Below are 19,833 nucleotides of genomic sequence, written 5' to 3'. Positions count from 1 at the left end.
AATTTGAATTTTCCTCCATAGCCAGAGTTCTTTTTCTTGCTGACCCCAAATATTTAAACAATTTTCACTGGCATGCATGCTTTTGCAGCTGTTTCACTGAAAAGTGCCAATATAATCTCAAGTAGCAGTTTTGTCATTAAACTTTTTAATTTTCATAGAATGGCTCAAGTGAGAAAAGAGAAGTGAGGCAATTCCAGTTCACTGCCTGGCCTGACCATGGTGTCCCAGAACACCCAACACCATTCTTAGCTTTCCTGCGACGAGTCAAGACTTGCAACCCGCCTGATGCCGGACCTATGGTTGTGCATTGCAGGTAAGCCCAGAAGTTTCTTCAAGCATGGTATGTCATGGTTACTGCTATCTGTTTTGTTGCAGATAAAAGTATGATTGTCTTTCAAATAGACTTCTGAGTCTGCCAAAGAAATTGATGGTTGCATTGCAAATCAAGGACCTGAGTATGGCACTGCTGACTTGGGTAGCCTAGAATTATTTTATTTGGTCTAAGCACAATTATTTTCATTTTAGTACGTCAAAAGATCTCCAGGGAGGATGTCTGCAGGGAAAATACAAATGTATCTGAGGCATTCAGAATGTGATGTGAAAAAGGAAGACGATGGTATTAGTTTAAGAGTCTAAGTGTTGAAAAAAATTGTGTTTTAAGCAATGAAACACTTTTTGAAATTATTACTTATATTGTGTGAGAAAGTAGCAAGCATGATAATTAAGACAGATAAATTCAGGTAAGACCTGAATCTGTATTCAAGGTTGAATCCTCAGTTTAGGACTTTGAGGAGCTGAAAATGCAAAGGATGTACCTAGAGAACAAGCTGAACCCAGTTCCAGGGAAATTAGTGCTCCATGCTTTTTTGCAAAGTAGCAAACCTCTTCAAGCATTATAAGGTATGAATTAATAACACTGGAAGAAAAAAAGTCAACTGCTTTTTGTGTGTTGGGAATAAGGAAAATGAAGAGGAAGAGATACAGCTTCTTTGAAATTTGCTGAACAGATCTTTGAGAAAGCCTTAAAATCACGTTGATAAGGACATTATCAGAACATACACACTAATTCTGACTGAAATAAACTCCAAGATGGGTTCCCTCATTCCAGGGTTTTATTTTTGTACATTGTATAGCTTGCTGTGTAGCCCTTTTCAAAGCAAGTTCCTAAGATCACTATTTCTTGTGAAATTCATTTTGGAATACCTTCCATTAGTAAGGCTGAGAGCTACTATACATGGATCTCTGAAGTTCCAAATGCTTAGCATCTTTGAAAACCAGTCTTGCTTTTTTCATCCAAAACCTGAGGAATAGTAATTACTGCATACCATCACGTCTAGTTTTGACTTCTTATATTGATAATCCACCCATGAAATCTGATAATTTAAACACTTTTAAAGTGATTGAAATAGTCTCCTGTAAACAAGATAGAAAAATAAATTCAACAGGAAAACAAAATAAGCAGAACTTAAATGTTGAAAGGCACAGACTGTTTACAAAATACCAGAGAACATAGGACACAGATATTAAACATTTATTTAAACATCAGGATTTAAAATATGGAATAATTATAAATAACAACACAAATATATTCATAAAGTTTGCTGAATGTCTCTTGAATGGAGATGCATATTTTTGTTCTTTCATTTACAGGGTCTTAAAACATTTTAATTATTGCCTAGGATTTTAGATTTCCTCAGATACAATTTCATTAGCTTGATCCATATATAGCATACCTCCAAAGTTGCTCAACAGTGAAGGTGCTATATGCTCCATCAAAACCAAACTTAATAGAAGAAATTAATTTTCCCACTCTGGAAAATCCCTTAAGTTAATATAATAGCCTAAATTACTGCTATGCAAAAATGGGCAAATTAAATCAGTTTTTATGGCTATTCATTGGAAAAGAAGAAATAAAATGCATTGTTTTTTATCACTCAGTGGCACTGATGAAGTACAAGGAAATTATTTTCTCTTTGTCATTAGTTTTGCATGCAGATTTCATTGAAAGTGGTGGTCAAGTTAGGTAGTATGATTTCATGCCTGAGGGACTTTTTTTTATCCCAAATTCCTATTGATTTATTTATCAATAATTTATCTGCAGTAAGCATAATCTGCTACATATAAGCTTTTTGTCTTATGTATACTTACTAGAGTCATTAGATTTCAGTCACTTCATGCAACCTAATCTCCAAAAACAGACTTTCACATATCCTATTACTTTAGTAAGGAGTTTAGATTTGACTCCTAACAATTTGTCTATGAACAGAATTAATGTAACCAGATTTCTGAAAAAATTTAAAATTTATATCTCTGTAATTAAAACTGGCTGGACATTTAGCATCAAGTGTTCTGGACAGTCCAAAGTTTATTAATGTGCTAGTTAACTCCTCAATGTAATGTGTTGACTGTCCAACTGATAGACTAACAAGAAGTTACTAAAGTGTTTCTCACAACACTAATGTTAATGTGTCACTTTTCAGGCATACTTTAGCAACATTATATCCAGAGATTTGCATGACTTTATCATTTTAAATTCAACATGATTTTCTTGGGGCTGTCTTGTGCAGGGAGAGGAATCAGACTTCAGTAATCCTTGTGGGTCCCTTCCAACTCAGGTTATTCTGTGATTCTATGATTATTAAATTGGTTCAAAAAAATCAAAAGAGGAACAACTACAGAGCATCACCACAGTATTTTTAGGGTAAAGGATATGTCTTTCATACATCAATATGAAAATTCTTCCTATTTGGTTTGAAATTGAAGTACTGGACATGCATAAACATTTCATTTCAAACTCATTAAAAAAGAATTTAAAACAGTTAAGTACAAACTCTGCATATTACCCAGTTTTTAATTAGAATCTGCTTTCCATTTTTTTCCTTCTCTTCTCTGAGGAGTTTCTCTTAGTAAGTTTCTCCATTCCAATATTTTCTTTGCCTATTATAAGTCATTTAACAATTTTATCTTTTTTTTTTCTCTCCACATCTGGAGAGATCCTTATTCAGTGCACCCCTCTAAGTATATTGTGTTAAGTATAGTTGTGTCCTTCATTTCCATTGTTTGCTCAAACTTATTTCATTGTTGATATCACATTGCTGAATAATAAACATATTTAATTAAATATGTTCCTACGTTTTTTAGTATTTTCTCTGAAGTAAGATTGTAATTCTAATGGTAATTGTCATTCTAATTTTTGCCAAGCATCTCCTTGTACTTTTACTGCCCTCTACTAGTTGCTATTTTCCACTGAGATATTTTTCTGTTCTTGGCAAACTTCTTGGTTTTCATTTGTTCCTTTCCTGGCCCCTAGTCTGCCTCTGCTTCCTTTTTATATTCCTCTTGTCCTTGTTCTGTATCTTTTCTGTCATTGTCTCCCATTTTGTGTTTAGGACTACCTAAATCCCTTTTCGTTAAATTCCCCCTTTTCATCATCCAGATTTAAAAAGTACTTAAGGCTTTTCTAACTAGAGCCAAACAATATAATACAGAACGGTATCTTATATCCTTTGCCTATAGCAGACAGTCTTTTTAACAATATCTCATTGAAGGAGTAATCTGAGTTTAGTTTCTAGAAGGAATACAGGATTTATAGTGGCAATTTTAAGCCATCTGAGACATCACTAATACATTCTTTTATATTTCTTCCAGTACCTACCGAACTATCAGAGCTCAGGAAATTCTAATAATCACATTACAGAAGTATAAACAGAATGGGAGTTGCCTTTCAAAATGTGTTTGATGAAAGGAAAGAGTAGGCTTGAAGAATCTGTGGAAGCCTTTTTCTGCAAACTTTTAAACCACAGAAACTGAAAAACAAAGCTATTAAGAGTAAAGGGAGAATTTATTTCTCACCCTCTGTGGGTGAGGAATACAAGAACCACCGGTCTGTGTTTTGATCCTTACAGAGTAAGGATCAAAATTTATTCTGTATTTATGGGTATGTATTGCAAGTGAAAGGTTTAGCCCAAGCTTTTCCTTACTGCATTTCCACCCATCTGCCATAATAATGACCAGTCCATTTCATGTTAAGGGATTAAATGGTTTTTCTAGTTTGCTCCATGGTTTTGGGGTACGGCTAAATGTCCAATAGAGAATCAAGGTAGATAGAGACCCAGTTCATTAATGACCCCAGACAAGTTTGTATCCAAGCCTCATTTGTTTGTAAGCTATTTTAATATCCTGTCCCTAAGAAATGGTTTTTGAATGTGTAAAGAAATTATTTAATAATTACAATGTGCTTATGGGAAGAAGTCTGAGCTGAAAACACCTGACTATTGAAGAGCCAGTAAATACTTGAATACCCTCAGTTCATGTAACAGTGACCAAAAGAAGAAAGCAGTTCTATCTAGTGAAATTAACTGAGAATGTACATACTACCATTCTACATTACTAAACTTGATGATTTCTGAAAAATGTGTGTCAAAGATATGCAAATAGAAATATTTTAAATAATATTTGTGTGATAATAGCAAAGAAATACAGAATTATATGATTAGAATTTCCAAAACATTGGTAATTATTTATTACTAATGTATATGCAGCAGGCATCCTTGCTTGTCATTTAGACATATACTTTTGATAACGGTTTAATTGCCTGTACAGTATTGAATTTGAATCTAATATAGTAGTCAAAATATATTGAGAATTTCATGAGGATGTCCTACTAGTCAAAGCTCTTAGCTGGTGCTGTGGTTTAACCTCAGGCAGCAGCCAAGCCCCAGACAGCTGCTTACTCACTTCCATTCCAGTGGGATTGGGAAGAGAATCAGAAGAGTAAAAGCTGGAAAACTCATAGGTTGAGATAAAAGCAGTTTAGTAGGGAAAGCAAAAGCTGTACACACAAGCAAAGCAAAGCAAGGAATTTAGTAATTTATTCAGTGCTTCCCATGGGCAGGCAGATGCTCTGCCATCTCCAGGAGAGCAGGGCCCCATCACACATAATGATGACTTGGGAAGACAAACCCCATCAATCCAAAAGTCTCCCCCTTCCTTCTTCTTCCTCCTTCTTTATATGTTAAGCATGATGCCATATGGTCTGGAATATCCTCTTTGGTCAGTTTGAGTCACCTGTGTCTCCTCCCAACCTTCCATGAACACTCACCTTCCTTGAGCTGCACCACACATTGAAACAAAGGCAAGAAGTCTGGGAAGAGAATAAGCTCTAGCCCAGCCAAAACCAGCATACTTGTGCAGAAAACTTAGCAGGATTTTTACTGGAAAAGGTAGCTAAAACATATTCACAGGTATGTTAATTTCAAGAAAAAAGGCATAGATCATTACTGAAATAATTATGGAGCACCAAGGGAAACATCAATACCTAATCTAAATGCTGATTTTTTAATTTAAGTAATCAGATATTTTGTAAGGACTACATCCATTGATGGTTGTTGTAACATAAATGCAGAACTCCACTGTACTCTTCTCCTAAGGAAAAAGATGAAATTTTCTGTCTATATCTACCAGGGAAGATAGTTCAGTAGAGCCTCAGTCAATATTGAGCTAAATGTTCCATGATCCTTATTCTCAGTGTGAGATTTGGAAGAGAAAGGCAGATAAATTAAAGATGAATGCAAAAAAAAACAAAACAAAACAAAAAAACCAAACCAAACCAAACCAAAACAAACAAAAAAAACCCAAAAAAAACACCAAAACAAAAAAAAAAAAACACAAACCAACAATAAAAATAAAAAAAATGAAATTTAGCATCCCATCCTATTTGTAGGTACTTTACACAATGTGATAAAATCTTGGTTGGCTTATTTAATATTTTAAGATTACCCTTTCAGTCCCTTTCCCCAGAAATTGAGTAATACCACAATCCCACTTGTCTTTCTGCATGACTTGCCCTAATTTGCAGAGCTGATCAAGAAAAAATTGTTTCTTTAATGAAAAAATGCTGGCTTAAATCCTAGGATTCTGCATTGGAGACACACTAATGTATGGTCTAATGATAGTAGGGGAAAGACATGTTTTTGTTTGAAGTTGGATTAGTGCAGGCAAACAGGTGCTAATCAGATCATAATAAACCAGTACTGGAGGGTGTTTGGAATTTTATGCCACTATGTTTTCAAAACATCACAGAAACTTTAGTAGTTGGTTCAGTAACACTACCTAAAGGCTTAACATGTTAGTGCGATGCCAGATGTTTGAGTTTTTCTTCTAATACCAGCACCAAGGGGCATATCTCTAAGACCCTTTTTCAAGCTTTGGCAGGTACTGTTAATGCTGCTATTGCTAACAGAAAAACTTGGCTGTTTGGAGGAATGTGAATGTTTTAAGTAAATCTGTGTCTGACTACACTAACATAACCAGTTAGCAGAGTGAAAAACAAGATAATTTTCAAAAAATAACAAAACACCATATGATATTCTATTTCCTAAAGTAGAATTCTTGTTCAGTGCTTGTGAATGAAAAATAGAATGTTTAAGAAAAAAAATATACTTATCAAAGGCAATGATTTTTCAGTGGATTGTTTTATTTCACTTCTGTATAGTTTGAACTGCTTCTTTTGCCATAGGCCTTAGAAGTGCTCATTTTTTAATCCTTGCAGTGAGTAGGTTGCAGATGACTGCCTATCCTTTTTCACGGTGTGGGGAAAAACCTCCCCAGTATATATACAGAAACAACACAAGTAAGATTAAAAAATACTAGAATCTTCCTCATTTTTTTCCCTTTCCCTCTCCTGAGAACAATTCAGGACCTTTCCCAACTTCCTTGCATAGCTGAAAGCTCTAGAGAGGAAAAGACGCTGAAAGTATTTTAGTATGACAAATACTTTAATATCATAAATGTTCTAAATTTTATCTTCTTTACCCACGTCTTTGTGCAGAAGTTATTGAGTTGCTACTGTGCATTAAACTGTGCTGGGTATCATCCCTGTACAAAAATACTGTAACACTATTTACTCTTCAGCTGTTAGCTGTGGATCACTGTACATCTCATAAATATTGTTTTTTCTCATAGTCATTGTTCACTAATAGAAAACAGAGAGGGATAAGATTGCTATAAGAATCTCATATTGAAAAGATATCTAGTTGGTGATCATGCTTAGGATATGTAGTTCCTCTTAATATAAAAAAAATAGGAATAAGTTAATGTCCATGTTTTTCCTTGTATTTCATCTGTATTAATAGTCTCAGCAACTCAGACCATGCAATCAGAGAAACTGACTGACAGTAGTTTCATTTCTACACATATCTTTATTCTTAGAAGTTATTTCATTTCAACATATACAGGATGAGGCTTGCAGTGTTTATGCCCTGTATACTTGATTTCTGTTTAAGTGGAACTGGATTCACTTGATTTAGAAAAATTTGGATGGCTTCTCTGTCTTGGATCAATTGTTGGAATTGCAGGAAAAAATACTGGAAAAAGAGAAATAGTCTAGAAGAAAAGTTGATAAAGGCTAAATGGAAGAAATTGGTATAGCAAGACACTTCTTTTGTAATTAATGGTATTACACACATGGACAGGAGATGTCACAAGTAGAGGGAGTTTGGATTTGCCTTCATATTTTCACCATAAAAACTTTCAAGGCCATGAAAATGCAGATTACATAAATCTTACAATTGAAGACCCTGGATATTTTATGCTGAATATACAAGACCTCTCGTGTAGTTACTGGGATATGTTCATGCAAGTATGCAGAGAAGAGGTAGCATCTCAGTCTGTTGCTGACAGAGTGATAGATTGGAAATGCTGGATTTCCTTTTCTGTTTCAAATTTGAGTGTCACTAGTTAGAATCATCTTGATAGCAAAGATACTATTGCCTGACTCATCTTCAAACTTAGCAGTGTTCTTATGAGCTTAGGTATTTAATTTTTTTTCATTAAATTTAGAGACTTGCCTGTGAAAACCTGGGAGTATGAACATGATAAGAACTAGCATACCATAGTTAATGTGATGGTGTGGAGGGTCCTATAAAATATGCCTCGATAGATTTTTTTCTTAGAGTAGGAAAATACTATGCTATATTATCTGTAAATCCTCCATGAAGTGTCAAACACAAGCAAACTGATGCTGATCCACTTTCAGGTTTTGTCTTCAATTAGGAACCAGTTCTTCATAGCAAACAAGCCCTTTCTAAAACCGGAATTGTAGTTGCTGTATGTATAGTATATGCATTGATTGTTTATAAGCATTTAAACTCAGAAGTTTTCACAGAAAATATTATTAAAATTCAAAAACATATAAATAACAAGTAATAGCAATATTTTGTCATGCAGGTTTAAATAATGAAAAACACCTACTTGTGGTCTCTTTGATTAAATCCATCATATGTGTATAAAGCCATATTTGGTTGGCACTTAGCCTGTGGTTCAGGGGATTATGCTCCCCACTGGTGTGACTCAGGGCTGGATTATCTTTTGAAATCCTAAAAAGCTGCTGTGACTGCATAGGGCAAAATTTGTTTCTGGTAGCAGTCAGAAATCTGTAAAGGAACATAGGGAATGCTATTACTAGATAGAATCAGTGTTCTGTCTAGGCCAGTATCCTGTCTCTGACAATGGCAAATGTCAAAAATTTCAGGGGAAAGTACAAAACTCCAGTGTCAACAATATTTCAGTAAAGTTTCCTCTCCAGCAGCAAGCACTTAATGACTAGTTTAGCCTTGCTTCTTAAGTTTAGCCTGGCTTCAATTATTTTCCCCTTTATTCCTCTAGCTACCTAGAGAAACTGGTGGATACTTTCTTGTTTATATTCATGATTGTACACACATTTCAAAGAACAAAACCAGGCAGTATTAACTATCTTTTTCCTTTTTAAAGTAGTTTCATATACATTAGAAGATATTTATTTACTTTTAATTTGAATGTGTTTTTTTATTTCATTAAATGTATTTGGATAAAAGGGTTAAAAAATAAAAAAATGTGTTATTTAATGTTTTTTTCATGTTTTACATGTCTACAGCTTTTTATTGAGTTCATTAATCAAAATATTCTGACCCATTCCAGTATTTTATACGTGGAGGGATGTGGAAGAGAGTTCTCACATCCTTGACATTTTTGCTGGTTGTCTCTGTTCCCTCCTTTTGTGGCATACTCTTTTTTGGTAGCCTGAGTAAAAGTAACTGTTCTGTGGGTATTTTTTTCTTCTTTTAATAGAGGTAAGGCAGTAAAAATAGTTCCATGATTATGCCACATTTTCTTCTAAGTTTCCCAGAGGACATACTGAGGCCTGACTTTGATTTGGCCAACAAATGGCTTCAATTGAGCCGTTCTGCTGAAGAGTGATGACTTTTTGCTGGGCGAAATAACCTGCCCCTCATTAAAATATAATAATTGTCTGTAAGATTTTTTTAAAAATTGAAATGCCTTTTCCATGTGTTATCTCAAATTACAAATATGTTGGTGCTGATAATTATTTCCATATATATATTATCATGTCCTACAAGGCCTGTAATTTCCTTTGACCTAAGCTGTAGTTTGATACATTATTTGATCAGCACTCTTAGTGAGTCATTTTATCCATATGTATTTAGTTAATTGGTTATTTTTCTCCCCACCCATGTTTATATATAATATACTCTACAAAGGAAAAGGAAATCTGACTGCTTGCAGCTGAGTCTAGTAAAAGAGCAATTAGGTTCTATCAGAGCCAGCAGCTGTCCGTAATGAATTCTGAATTAAAATTATGAGTGAAGAAAATAATCCAGCCATCTGCAGGAAATGTGAAAATATTTTTATAACCCAATAGCTGAATTCTGGAAAGGGGTATCTCTGAGATTTCCCAGCTGTACCTACATTAAATTCCGGAATATCCATAGACACAGAGTATGCTGGAACACATTGCATCAACTTGGATACTCAGTGTGTTTGGCTAACTTCGAACAGGCTGTATTTTTATCTAAAATAATCAGCATGAAAGTCTCTTTAAATCCTCTCCCCACATCTCTAGAAGTAAAATGTAGTTTTAAAAATAGTCCTGTTATCTTTTCACGGAGGCTTTCCAATCAGTATTCTGCCCTGAATATTAATCTTTCTTCATTTTTTATACTTTTGGACTTAATTCAGGGTCTCATCACTTATTATGAGATTTTCTCACTGACTGCTGTTCCAAGTAAATTCTGCATTGTGATGTCTATTTTTTGTCACCTGAATTTTAAAAAATCATAATACTTTCCAAGCTTGTTTTATAGCTACCTTGAAACTTCTATGATAAAACTCCCATTATTTCCATTCTAACTTGCCCGAAATTTTTGCACATAAGTTCAAAATCTGAAAAAAAAGGAAGAGATTAGTGTCTAACCTCTAAATGACAAGTTGTGATTAAGAAATGTGAAATGCTTAGTGGTATTAACCTTTCACAACCTGATTTTCTGCATTACAGAGAATTCATGTCGGTATAAAGATTTCAGAGGTTAAGAAATGTAGTAATGAGTACCAGTAACCAAGCTCTTCAGCGGTCAGTGAAGTATTGTCAAATATTACAAAGGGTATTTACTTTTTTCACTGCTTCATCTAAAAAAACAGGACTAGCCTGTATAGGAGCTCATCAGAGAAGCCTCAGGTTTTTTAGCTCTGTTTTTTACTGTGTAACATCTCACTGCATTAATACTATATTGCAACCAATTCATTTTAAACCAAATCTAGAGGTGGCAACATCAAGTTTGTCTCAACCTCTGAATGTATCCTCTAGGTATATCAGTTTTTGGTTGAAAAGGAAGAGACATTCTGAGATGGAGATCCAAAACAATAGGGCTACTACTAAAGTCGTGTCAGTTTCAAGGTTCAGGACTAAATTACTGGTTATTTCCAAGTTTTCAGAGTAGGGGAAAGGGGAGCAAGGGAGTGATAAAAAGTTTAAAAAATATTTGTACACAGATTCATTTAGGTCTTTGAACTGTGGTTGGAAAATCAAAACAAAACAAAAACACCAGCATGGACTAAAGAGTCCTGGTGATAACGCCTTCCTTTTGCTTTGTGCTTACCACATGAAGTCCTGTGTCTTGATGACAACCTCAGACTTCATCACTGTCACATGAGTCTTAACCCCAACCAGAAAAAATCTCCAGGGAAGTTGCTGTTAAGAAAAGAAGAAATTGTTGTCCACAATAGGAATACAAAACACTTAGAATCAGGGAAGGATCCACAGGATGGAAACCTGGAATCATTTTAGTGGCTAGTAAGTACTTTCAAGGTCTTCCAGTTATCCAGATAGCATCAGTTCACCTTGTGTTACTGATAGGCTAATAGCTCTTCTCCATGACAATGTAATTAAAGCACAGAAAGAAATATTCAAAAGTATGAAGCTACTTCTCAAAACATTCCACCCTGAGAATGCAAAGCAGGTTAACTTCAAAGAAAGGAACAAATAATTGTAACAGCAAGCAGCATAATTTCTGTCCATTGATTTCTCTGCTGTGCTGTGCTCTTCTCTTTTATTTATTGGCTATAGGATCACAGTGTACTTCCTCTGCTAAATTACTCAGAAAGAGCAGGTTTTTTGTATTTACTACAGCTGTTCAGGCATAGATCTATCTTTAATTGAAGGCAACAAGTCACAGTAAGATGTGTTTTTAAAATTAACCTTAAAACACATTATTTTTCTAAACTCTATTTCAGTTGATTTCAGATCATTCTTTCTTTAGTGGAATGCATAATGTCAAGAAGGCATTGTACAGTACAAAAAATGTAAAGTATACACTGAAACTCAACAAATATCACAGAGAAGATATATTTAGGATAGTTACTCTTTGATGATAAATACGGAAATCAGTACATTCGTATATAAGATTGTATTTAGAGAAGTAGGAAGATAAGAAGGAGAATATATGAGAACTGAATTAATTTTGAAATAAAAAAATTACAGTAAATCCTTGTAAATCAATAAAATAGTACAGAGGAATAAAGTTGATTTTAATGTCTTTTCTTTATATGTCTAAGTAATTGAAGAAATCAGATAACAGTGATTAAGCAAGGTGTATATATAAAAATGCTCTAAGAAAAGCAGGATTATGGCATGTATTGTTATATAGAATCAACAAACAATTCTGAAGGAATACCATAATGAGAAAAATAAGTGGTATGAAACAAGGTCAATGAACTCTTCAGTTATGTACAATTCCTGCTATTCCGTCTCATAAACAGAATAAGAACTTTTTTAACCAATAATTCATAATTTCAGGAAAAAAAACAGGTAGAATAGTTATGACCATTTGTCCTTTTCAAGAAAGAAGAAGCAAGTGTTGCAATTGATGGTGTGCCTTTTCAATGGTATAGTTACTAAAGGTGTCAAGTACCTGGAGGCTGAAGTGTTGATTCAAAAGAAGAGTTCTAAGATTATCTGCTTTACAGCCGGGAAATTGAATGCTTATGCCTTTTATAGCTATGTAGGGTCACAACACCACATTTAGACCATGCATTTCAGTTTCTATCCCAGGACATGTCTAGAATGTTATTTTTCAGAGTCCCTATCCAAATTCCAGTGAAACCTAATACCAGGATTTCTGTAGGGGAAGTTGTGTCTGTAACATGTTGGTTAATAACCCTTAATTGATCCTTTCCTCTCTGAATTTCTTTTGTCGTGCATGATATTCTGTAACAATGTGTTTCACAATTTAATTATGTACTACTTTAAAAATTACTTCCTGTTTGTTTGAAAGTCTCGTAATTTCATTTCATTATCTTAATTCTTCTTTGGCAAGTAAAGAACAAATAATTTTTGTTTCATCTTCTCTATGTAACATTAATTTATGACTGGTGAGAGGATTTGAAGTGCTCTAATGGAATGTCATTGCATTTTTTGTTTTGTTGAACATTATGAATGCTACATTTTTATCCTGCATGGAAAATTCATCTTTTTAAATTATTTTAATAAACAATTACTTCTTGTACATGGGATTTGTTAGAGAAATTTTTAGGAGTTTTGATTCTCTGTGTTTTAATATTTGAGAGTTTGTTTGTGTTCAAGTTACAATCTCATAAGACAGCTTCTTATCCTTGATCTCTCCAGAGCTGTACTTGGGATTAGATGAAGAACAAATTTACTTCTGGATTATTATACTTTTGCAGGTCCATATTATAAAAAATGTGGGCTTAAATCTGGGGCAGTTATATTTGAAGAATTTATGGTAATACTAGAATTCTGAGAATGTACAGACTGAAAAGTGTTATTAAAACACCATAAAGGAAGAAAGAAACATGGCTGGTTTTTGGGTTGTGACTATCCCATACATGTGTACTACCTATGAAAACAAGGGAGAGTTCTGGACTGAACTTTATCTGCTTGTAGCGAAATATTCTCCTGTTTTCCAATTTATTTTATTCCATGTTCTTTTTCAGACATTTTATGTGAATTCAGTGATAAACATGGTTGCCTCCATAGCCTAGGGATGAAGAAAACTCAGTCAGTGAAGTCTTTGGTAAAGCATTGCACCTAAGAAAATGCTGAATACCATTCTTGTTGTCTGGTACCCAGCCATAACCACAGTGAGAAGGAAAGAAAGTGACTGTACACTTGCCAATAAATTCTCAAAGGTCTCTTATGAGCTGCTATATAATTCTTGAAGCAATCCAGCATCTCTTCTAGAACAAAATTTCAATTTATATCTTTGCACAAGGTCTTTATGTTATTTTGATCAGATGTTTCTTTTCAAAAGGATGTTCAGTGGTTTTATAAGGGTCTTTTTTTCTGCTTCCTGGCCAGGGGGGTAATTTTCTGCTCTGTTCTAATTTGCTAACCACAAAATGGGAAAATAATCTAAATATTGCTCTTGTCAGAACTACTAGAGAATTTCTGTGGGATTGGAATCTAATCAATCATTAGAAGTTCCTCAATAAAATCCAGATCTTTTTATATATTTCCCATATCACAAGCAATTTCATGTACTTTCAGTTTATAAATGCAAGCTTCATTCAATCTGAAACGGTAATATTCAATAAAATTTTCCCCTGATATGAGTCAAAGATGTCCTACATGACTTTTGGTCCATATTTTACTGTCTTTGCTTCCAATTAAATGATCTGTGAATACTGGTAATTACACTGCCTTTCTTTGCCAAATCACTGAAGTAGCAGTAAAGGGTCATCGTTTGAACAGCTACAAATTAATCACAAAAGCCAACCTTTAACACATCTATACAGTGATTTGAATTCCGAATGTCCCCCTTATGCCTCTTCATTCTCCTTTTTTGAATTGTAGCTATTGTAGCTGTATTACATCACAGGACATTAAGCATGTTTCAGCTCACGGGACTGAATCAGTCATGATTTTAGAAATTGAAAGCAAATGTTATAATACTGTAAATGACAATATTTGAAGCGGTAACAGTTTCCTAATAGGCATGTCTATTTAATAGATATCTAGGTTTTCAGATTGAAAATGTAATAGTTCTTTCACGAACTGAAAGGAAAATTCTAATTTTCACAACAATATCAGAGGATACAAACCAAAAGGGCAAGAAAGTCAATAACAAAAGTAGAAATTATTTGTGAAATTATTCTTATTAGCTGAATTATCATGGTTAGCCGATGAAAGACAGGGATTTTGATTTTTTTTTTTTTAATATTTCAGTGGTTTATTAGTGAGGATTCAAACTTTATGGCTTCCCAGCAGTGTATCATACCATATTAAGAAGGCTGTGTAATGGAAGAAGAAGAAGAAAAATGGGATAAAAAATTAGGATAGGATAGTTTCTTTTGTATAATAAGCTATTGTAGTTTGGAGTTAGAAGGTATTGGGGGCAGGAAGGGCACATTTCAAAGAAGAGTTAAGTTAAAATCTTCATAGCACTGGTTCCATTTTTATGTGGAAAGTCAAAAGAGTAGTTTGGTAGTCCATTAGACAGCAGTCTAATGGGCTGAACTAGTATGTAGTGAACACCTTAAAAGAGTAAAATATCTCATTGGATAAAATGGTCCAGAGAGATGTGTGTAGGAGCCCAAATGCTTCCATAAATGTAGTGTGTTTTCTTCATCCTGACTATTAAATGAGTGCGTAATAATGTGTTTGGATCTGCTTTCATGATCTTCACAACTTCTGCATAATTCTGTAGACTAGCAAATATCTTCTGTGCTAGAGTATGCTAATAGATATTACTCTTTGATCTTGCTCATGGAAAAAATAAATATATAAATGGTAACAAAAGACATGAAAAGAACTGAAAATTGCTCATTCCAGCTGAAGTGTAAGTTTATAACTGGCTTCGGATTTTGCAGCTGTGGTCTGCATGTACCAGTGGCCTTTTTGATGTTCAATCTGAAAAATGGCATATCCAGTTATAAACATGATGTTGGAATAGCAATTTAATGCATCATAGAAAAAAGAAATATATTCTAGATTACTGAGAAAATCTGCACTGCCAAATTTTCATATTTCTCACTTGGCCCACACTTACTAAACTGATAAAAACTGAATGTGAACAGTAATTATTGAAGTAATGGTTTAAAATATGATACAAAGCAATCTGACGTACATGTCCTACTTCTGTTGATTTCCATTACAAGAACAAAAAAACCTCCAAGGAAATCACAATAGTGAGAGAGCTTTTTAAGGTTTTCTCCATGATTTTTAGCAACGTTAATGACAACAGGTTTTCCTGAAATAGCGATCTTTTATTATACAAGGAAATGAACTACTGTTTAGTTAGGATAACTATAATTTTGTTTCTTTTTATTTTTCCTTCTTGGCAGTTCCCACTGATGAATATCACTGATAGGTAAATTTTCTTTAACTCAGAATACGGGTTAATTCTTGTCAGAGTGGCATCTAAGAAAGTTGAGATTGATGTGTTTGGTCTATCAGTAGATGTCCTCAGCTGTTTGAAGGGGGTCTGCTGCTTGGAGGAGTAATCCTTGGCATGAACATGTGATTACAATATGTAATTCTGCTGTCTTAGAAAGAAGACTTGCCTTATGTTAGATAACATAGCTTTCCGTTTTGTACTTCCTTCTGATTTGGTTATAAGGAAATTCAGTTTTGCTGGTAATTGGCAAAGATTCTTAAGAAATAAGAAAAATAAATAAATACAAGGAATAAATCTTTGACCTTGCCTATCAATTTCAGGATAGACTTACAATATTTAATATATCTGGAAAATATAGAAACTGTGAGAAGTTTTGGGTTTTGTATAGTTGTCCTCTAGAAGCTTGGTTTTGTTTCTTTCTATTTATACTCAGAAGATTAGAGTTCTTAGCATTCTTAAATATTCTTAATTTAGCTAATCTCAGTGTCTTGAGGGTTTATAAACTGTTGCTTACTATATGATGTATTTCATTTTCAGTCACTAACTGAGAAAAGTTCAGCATTTACAAAGCCTGGGATCATAATTCATTGTTGCAGGCATGACGTGATCCTGGAGAGAAAAACAATGTACAAATTCCATCACATTTTACACTTTAGCTTAGTTTAGCTACATATATGCAAGTACTTGGAGCAAAACTTCGTTAAGTTCAATCATACAAAAAGGTGGTCTGATTTGGTTCGCTGCCGTTGTCATCCAAACAGTCAGGTTTTCCCAGCCTACAGCTAGCACAGCTATCTACTCATGCGTCTGCATTGCAAAGACTAACAGTATGTCCTAGCCAAGTGAAACAGCAGAGCACAGAACAAACTGTGTTAACAGAAGCCCCATCGCCAGGGTAAGGAGATGGGTGGAAAGCTTACCAGCAAAGTGTAATAGAAATATGTAAGACTCATTTTCTGTCAGATTACTGTTTTCCAATAAATTTACTTCTGTAAAGAGAGTAGCAACAACAGCACATTTAATGACTTAGAAATCATGCTAAAAACAAAGCTTGAATTCTTATTTATCATCTCCAGTAATTTCCATTGTTAAGAACATACATCTTGAGAACATGTTGCAAGGTGTTTTATTTCTGTTATAGTCAAACCTGAAACTGCAAGTTGCAAAGATCTCATATAAAAGCATTCTGTGTTCTCAATTGCTTTTAATGGATATTTAAGGAGTTTACTTACTTCAGGGTACCAACCTCTTTTGTAAAAGCTGATGTTCATATTCAGAAACATGTGCTGTGTAAATCAGCATTACAAAACTTTAAATCTTGAATTATGTAAAAGTAAGCATAGTGAATGAAACAGTCCATGTTTTCTCTCCTGTGTTCATTTCTTTTAGTGCTGGAGTCGGCAGGACTGGCTGTTTCATTGTGATAGATGCCATGTTAGAGAGAATAAAGCATGAAAAGACTGTAGATATTTATGGCCACGTAACTCTAATGAGAGCACAGAGGAATTACATGGTTCAAACTGAGGACCAGTACATCTTTATCCATGATGCACTGCTGGAAGCAGTGACATGTGGAAATACCGAAGTGCCAGCCAGAAACCTGTATGCATATATCCAGAAGCTGACACAGATAGAAACAGGAGAGAATGTCACAGGAATGGAACTGGAATTTAAGGTACTGGGATTTTATGTTGTGGGTAACCAAAACCAAATGATGTAACACTGAAGCTGCTCTGTTCTCCACTGCTTGTTTCCAGTAATCAAAAGATGAAAGACACCATTAGACTAAAATTTTAAATAAGAAAGATGGTTCTTTCTAAAAAGTACAATTCAGTTCTCAATGAGTGTCTGGACAAGAACCATTCAGTTGAGGGTGATTTAACCATGTTGTTCCTTTATTGTTATTATATCTTGAAATATGTGTTTGTATAGTGGTTTAATACTGGAATTCGTCCAAATGCACTAATGGAACAGACATTGTACTTTTAAAAGGTATTAAAGAAGTTTTACAAATACTTGGGTAATGCAACAGAATATGGAAAAGTAAGCATCTGAAGTTGAAATTATTCATTAATGGCTACTGAGCAAAAATTATAAAACCTGATAGTGTCACTTGTCTTTGTTATGCCTGGCCTTAATTCTTTTATTTGTTTTCAACAGCGTCTTGCTAGCTCTAAGGCTCACACTTCAAGATTCATCAGTGCCAATCTTCCATGTAATAAATTCAAAAACCGCCTTGTCAATATTATGCCATATGAATCCACAAGGGTATGCTTGCAGCCTATCCGAGGAGTTGAAGGCTCTGATTATATAAATGCCAGTTTCATTGATGGATACAGGTACAATAAGTGATGTGTTTACTCTTCACTGTTTTAAAAGTTTACAAAATTGTTTATGTAATTATATTGAAAGTAACAATACTTAGTATTGAAATCTAGTAGGTTTTTTGTCTGTTCAGGGCTTGTTTGATTGGGTGTGTTTCAGAATTTTAGTTAAAATTTTAGTTTATATTTTTTCCCCACGTAATATACAATTTTTTTTTAATTACATAGAATCTTAAATTTTATATTTTTACCTGTGTTTAAGCCACTGAGAGCTCTCAGTATGCTTTACATGCTGTAAATTATGAGACTTTAAGCATGCTTATGATTTGGACCCCTATTTCTTCACAGTTTTCTGCTTAAAAAGATATATAGGAAAGATATATATAAAGATATATATATATATATAAAAGATATATATAAAGATACAGGAGGTACACTCTGTGTGTCAAGGTGATAAGCTATGGTCTTGGAACACTGACTCAGACTTGACCTAACCAACAAAGGCCCTTTGTATATAAACAGATGTGCAGCCAGCTGGTATCTTCATGAGCAATATGCCCTCAGCTGACTTAAAGCAGCTGGTTGAAAAAGACATGAAAGGGAAATGGCATCGTTTGCCTATGTTTGCCATAGTATAGGTGTGCCTGAGTATCCATATCCACAAAGCGAATTTTCTGAGCCTCAGCTCATAATTAAAAATAAACTTCATCTCCACTATCACCTTCAAAGGTATTGCTGTTGCTTGAAAGAGGCAAGAGCAACACAAGCTGGTCATCATCTTATGAAGCTGTTGATCCAATCTTTTAACATTTTGGTGGTAGCTTTCCTTAATAGGATATTAGGGCCTGGAAATTCACACTCTATTCCCAAATTTTCTTCTTGCCTTACTTTTGCTAGAGGCATCAGACTGTTGAAATGAAGTTAATAAAGAAACTGCTTGATGCTATAATTCCTAAACTTAATAGATTGTTAGACAGTTATTTCTATAAAATGAACCAGCACAACTAAGTGTTTCTTAAGTGCTTTTTACAGCACACAAAATTGAGCAATTAGAGTTGCATTAAAATTTAAATAATAATGATAAAGTCATACATCATAATATTAACAGAGTAATTTTCCTCTCAAAGTTCTAAAAATAAAAAGCTATAGTTTGATTAAACAATCATAATAAGGTTTTAATGTGCTCATTATTAACAGTATACATTTTCCCTCCACATAATGTTTTCATATAAGCAAAGAACATGACTATAAATCCAAAATAATACTCTTAATCTACCTTTTTTTTTAACATAGACAACAAAAAGCTTACATAGCTACACAGGGTCCTTTAGCAGAAACAACTGAAGACTTCTGGAGAATGCTCTGGGAGCATAACTCTACAATTGTGGTCATGCTCACTAAGCTACGAGAAATGGGCAGAGTAAGTACTGCTCTAATATTCCTTTACTAAAATGTTGGTTACAGCAGCTCTTTCATTCAAATATTTTATTCTTAGGAATATCTAAAGATGAGAATTTTGGTTCCATCTTCTTTTGAAATAGGAGTGGCCTTCCTGGTCATAGGTGTAAATTTTTCCAATCTGTTGATGTGTTGCAATGGACAAACTAGACATGGCATGTTTTTTGAGGGACACACTGAGATTCAGCAAGAGAGACCATTGCTGTCGATTGAACAAGAAGGATCTCTTATTTGGAAACTTTGCTTTTGCAGCATCTCCTTGTAAAAATGTTTTTAAAAAGTGTGGTATTTTTTAGATCTGAACTTCTTCTGTGTGTTCTGTGCTGCACATTAAAGTTTCATCCCCCAGTTTACAGTTCTAAACT

At 34.1% G+C, this 19,833-nt stretch overlaps 1 protein-coding gene across 27 annotated transcripts in view; it reads left to right on the top strand.

Moving 5' to 3' along the window:
- The window catches only part of PTPRD (protein tyrosine phosphatase receptor type D), a 1,155,490-nt gene that overhangs the window by 1,119,832 nt on the left and 15,825 nt on the right, over positions 1–19,833 (top strand). For all 27 annotated transcript variants that reach the window (XM_064404736.1, XM_064404735.1, XM_064404734.1 and 24 more), the window contains 4 exons: positions 159–313; positions 17,076–17,361; positions 17,847–18,025; positions 19,304–19,430. In XM_064404736.1, coding sequence (XP_064260806.1) covers positions 159–313; positions 17,076–17,361; positions 17,847–18,025; positions 19,304–19,430 — 747 coding nt within the window. The remainder of the gene's footprint in view (positions 1–158; positions 314–17,075; positions 17,362–17,846; positions 18,026–19,303; positions 19,431–19,833) is intronic.

This window comes from Passer domesticus, chromosome Z (assembly GCF_036417665.1).
Source record: "Passer domesticus isolate bPasDom1 chromosome Z, bPasDom1.hap1, whole genome shotgun sequence".
Taxonomy (NCBI): Eukaryota; Metazoa; Chordata; class Aves; order Passeriformes; family Passeridae; genus Passer; species Passer domesticus.
This window is presented reverse-complemented; position numbering and strand designations above follow the sequence as displayed.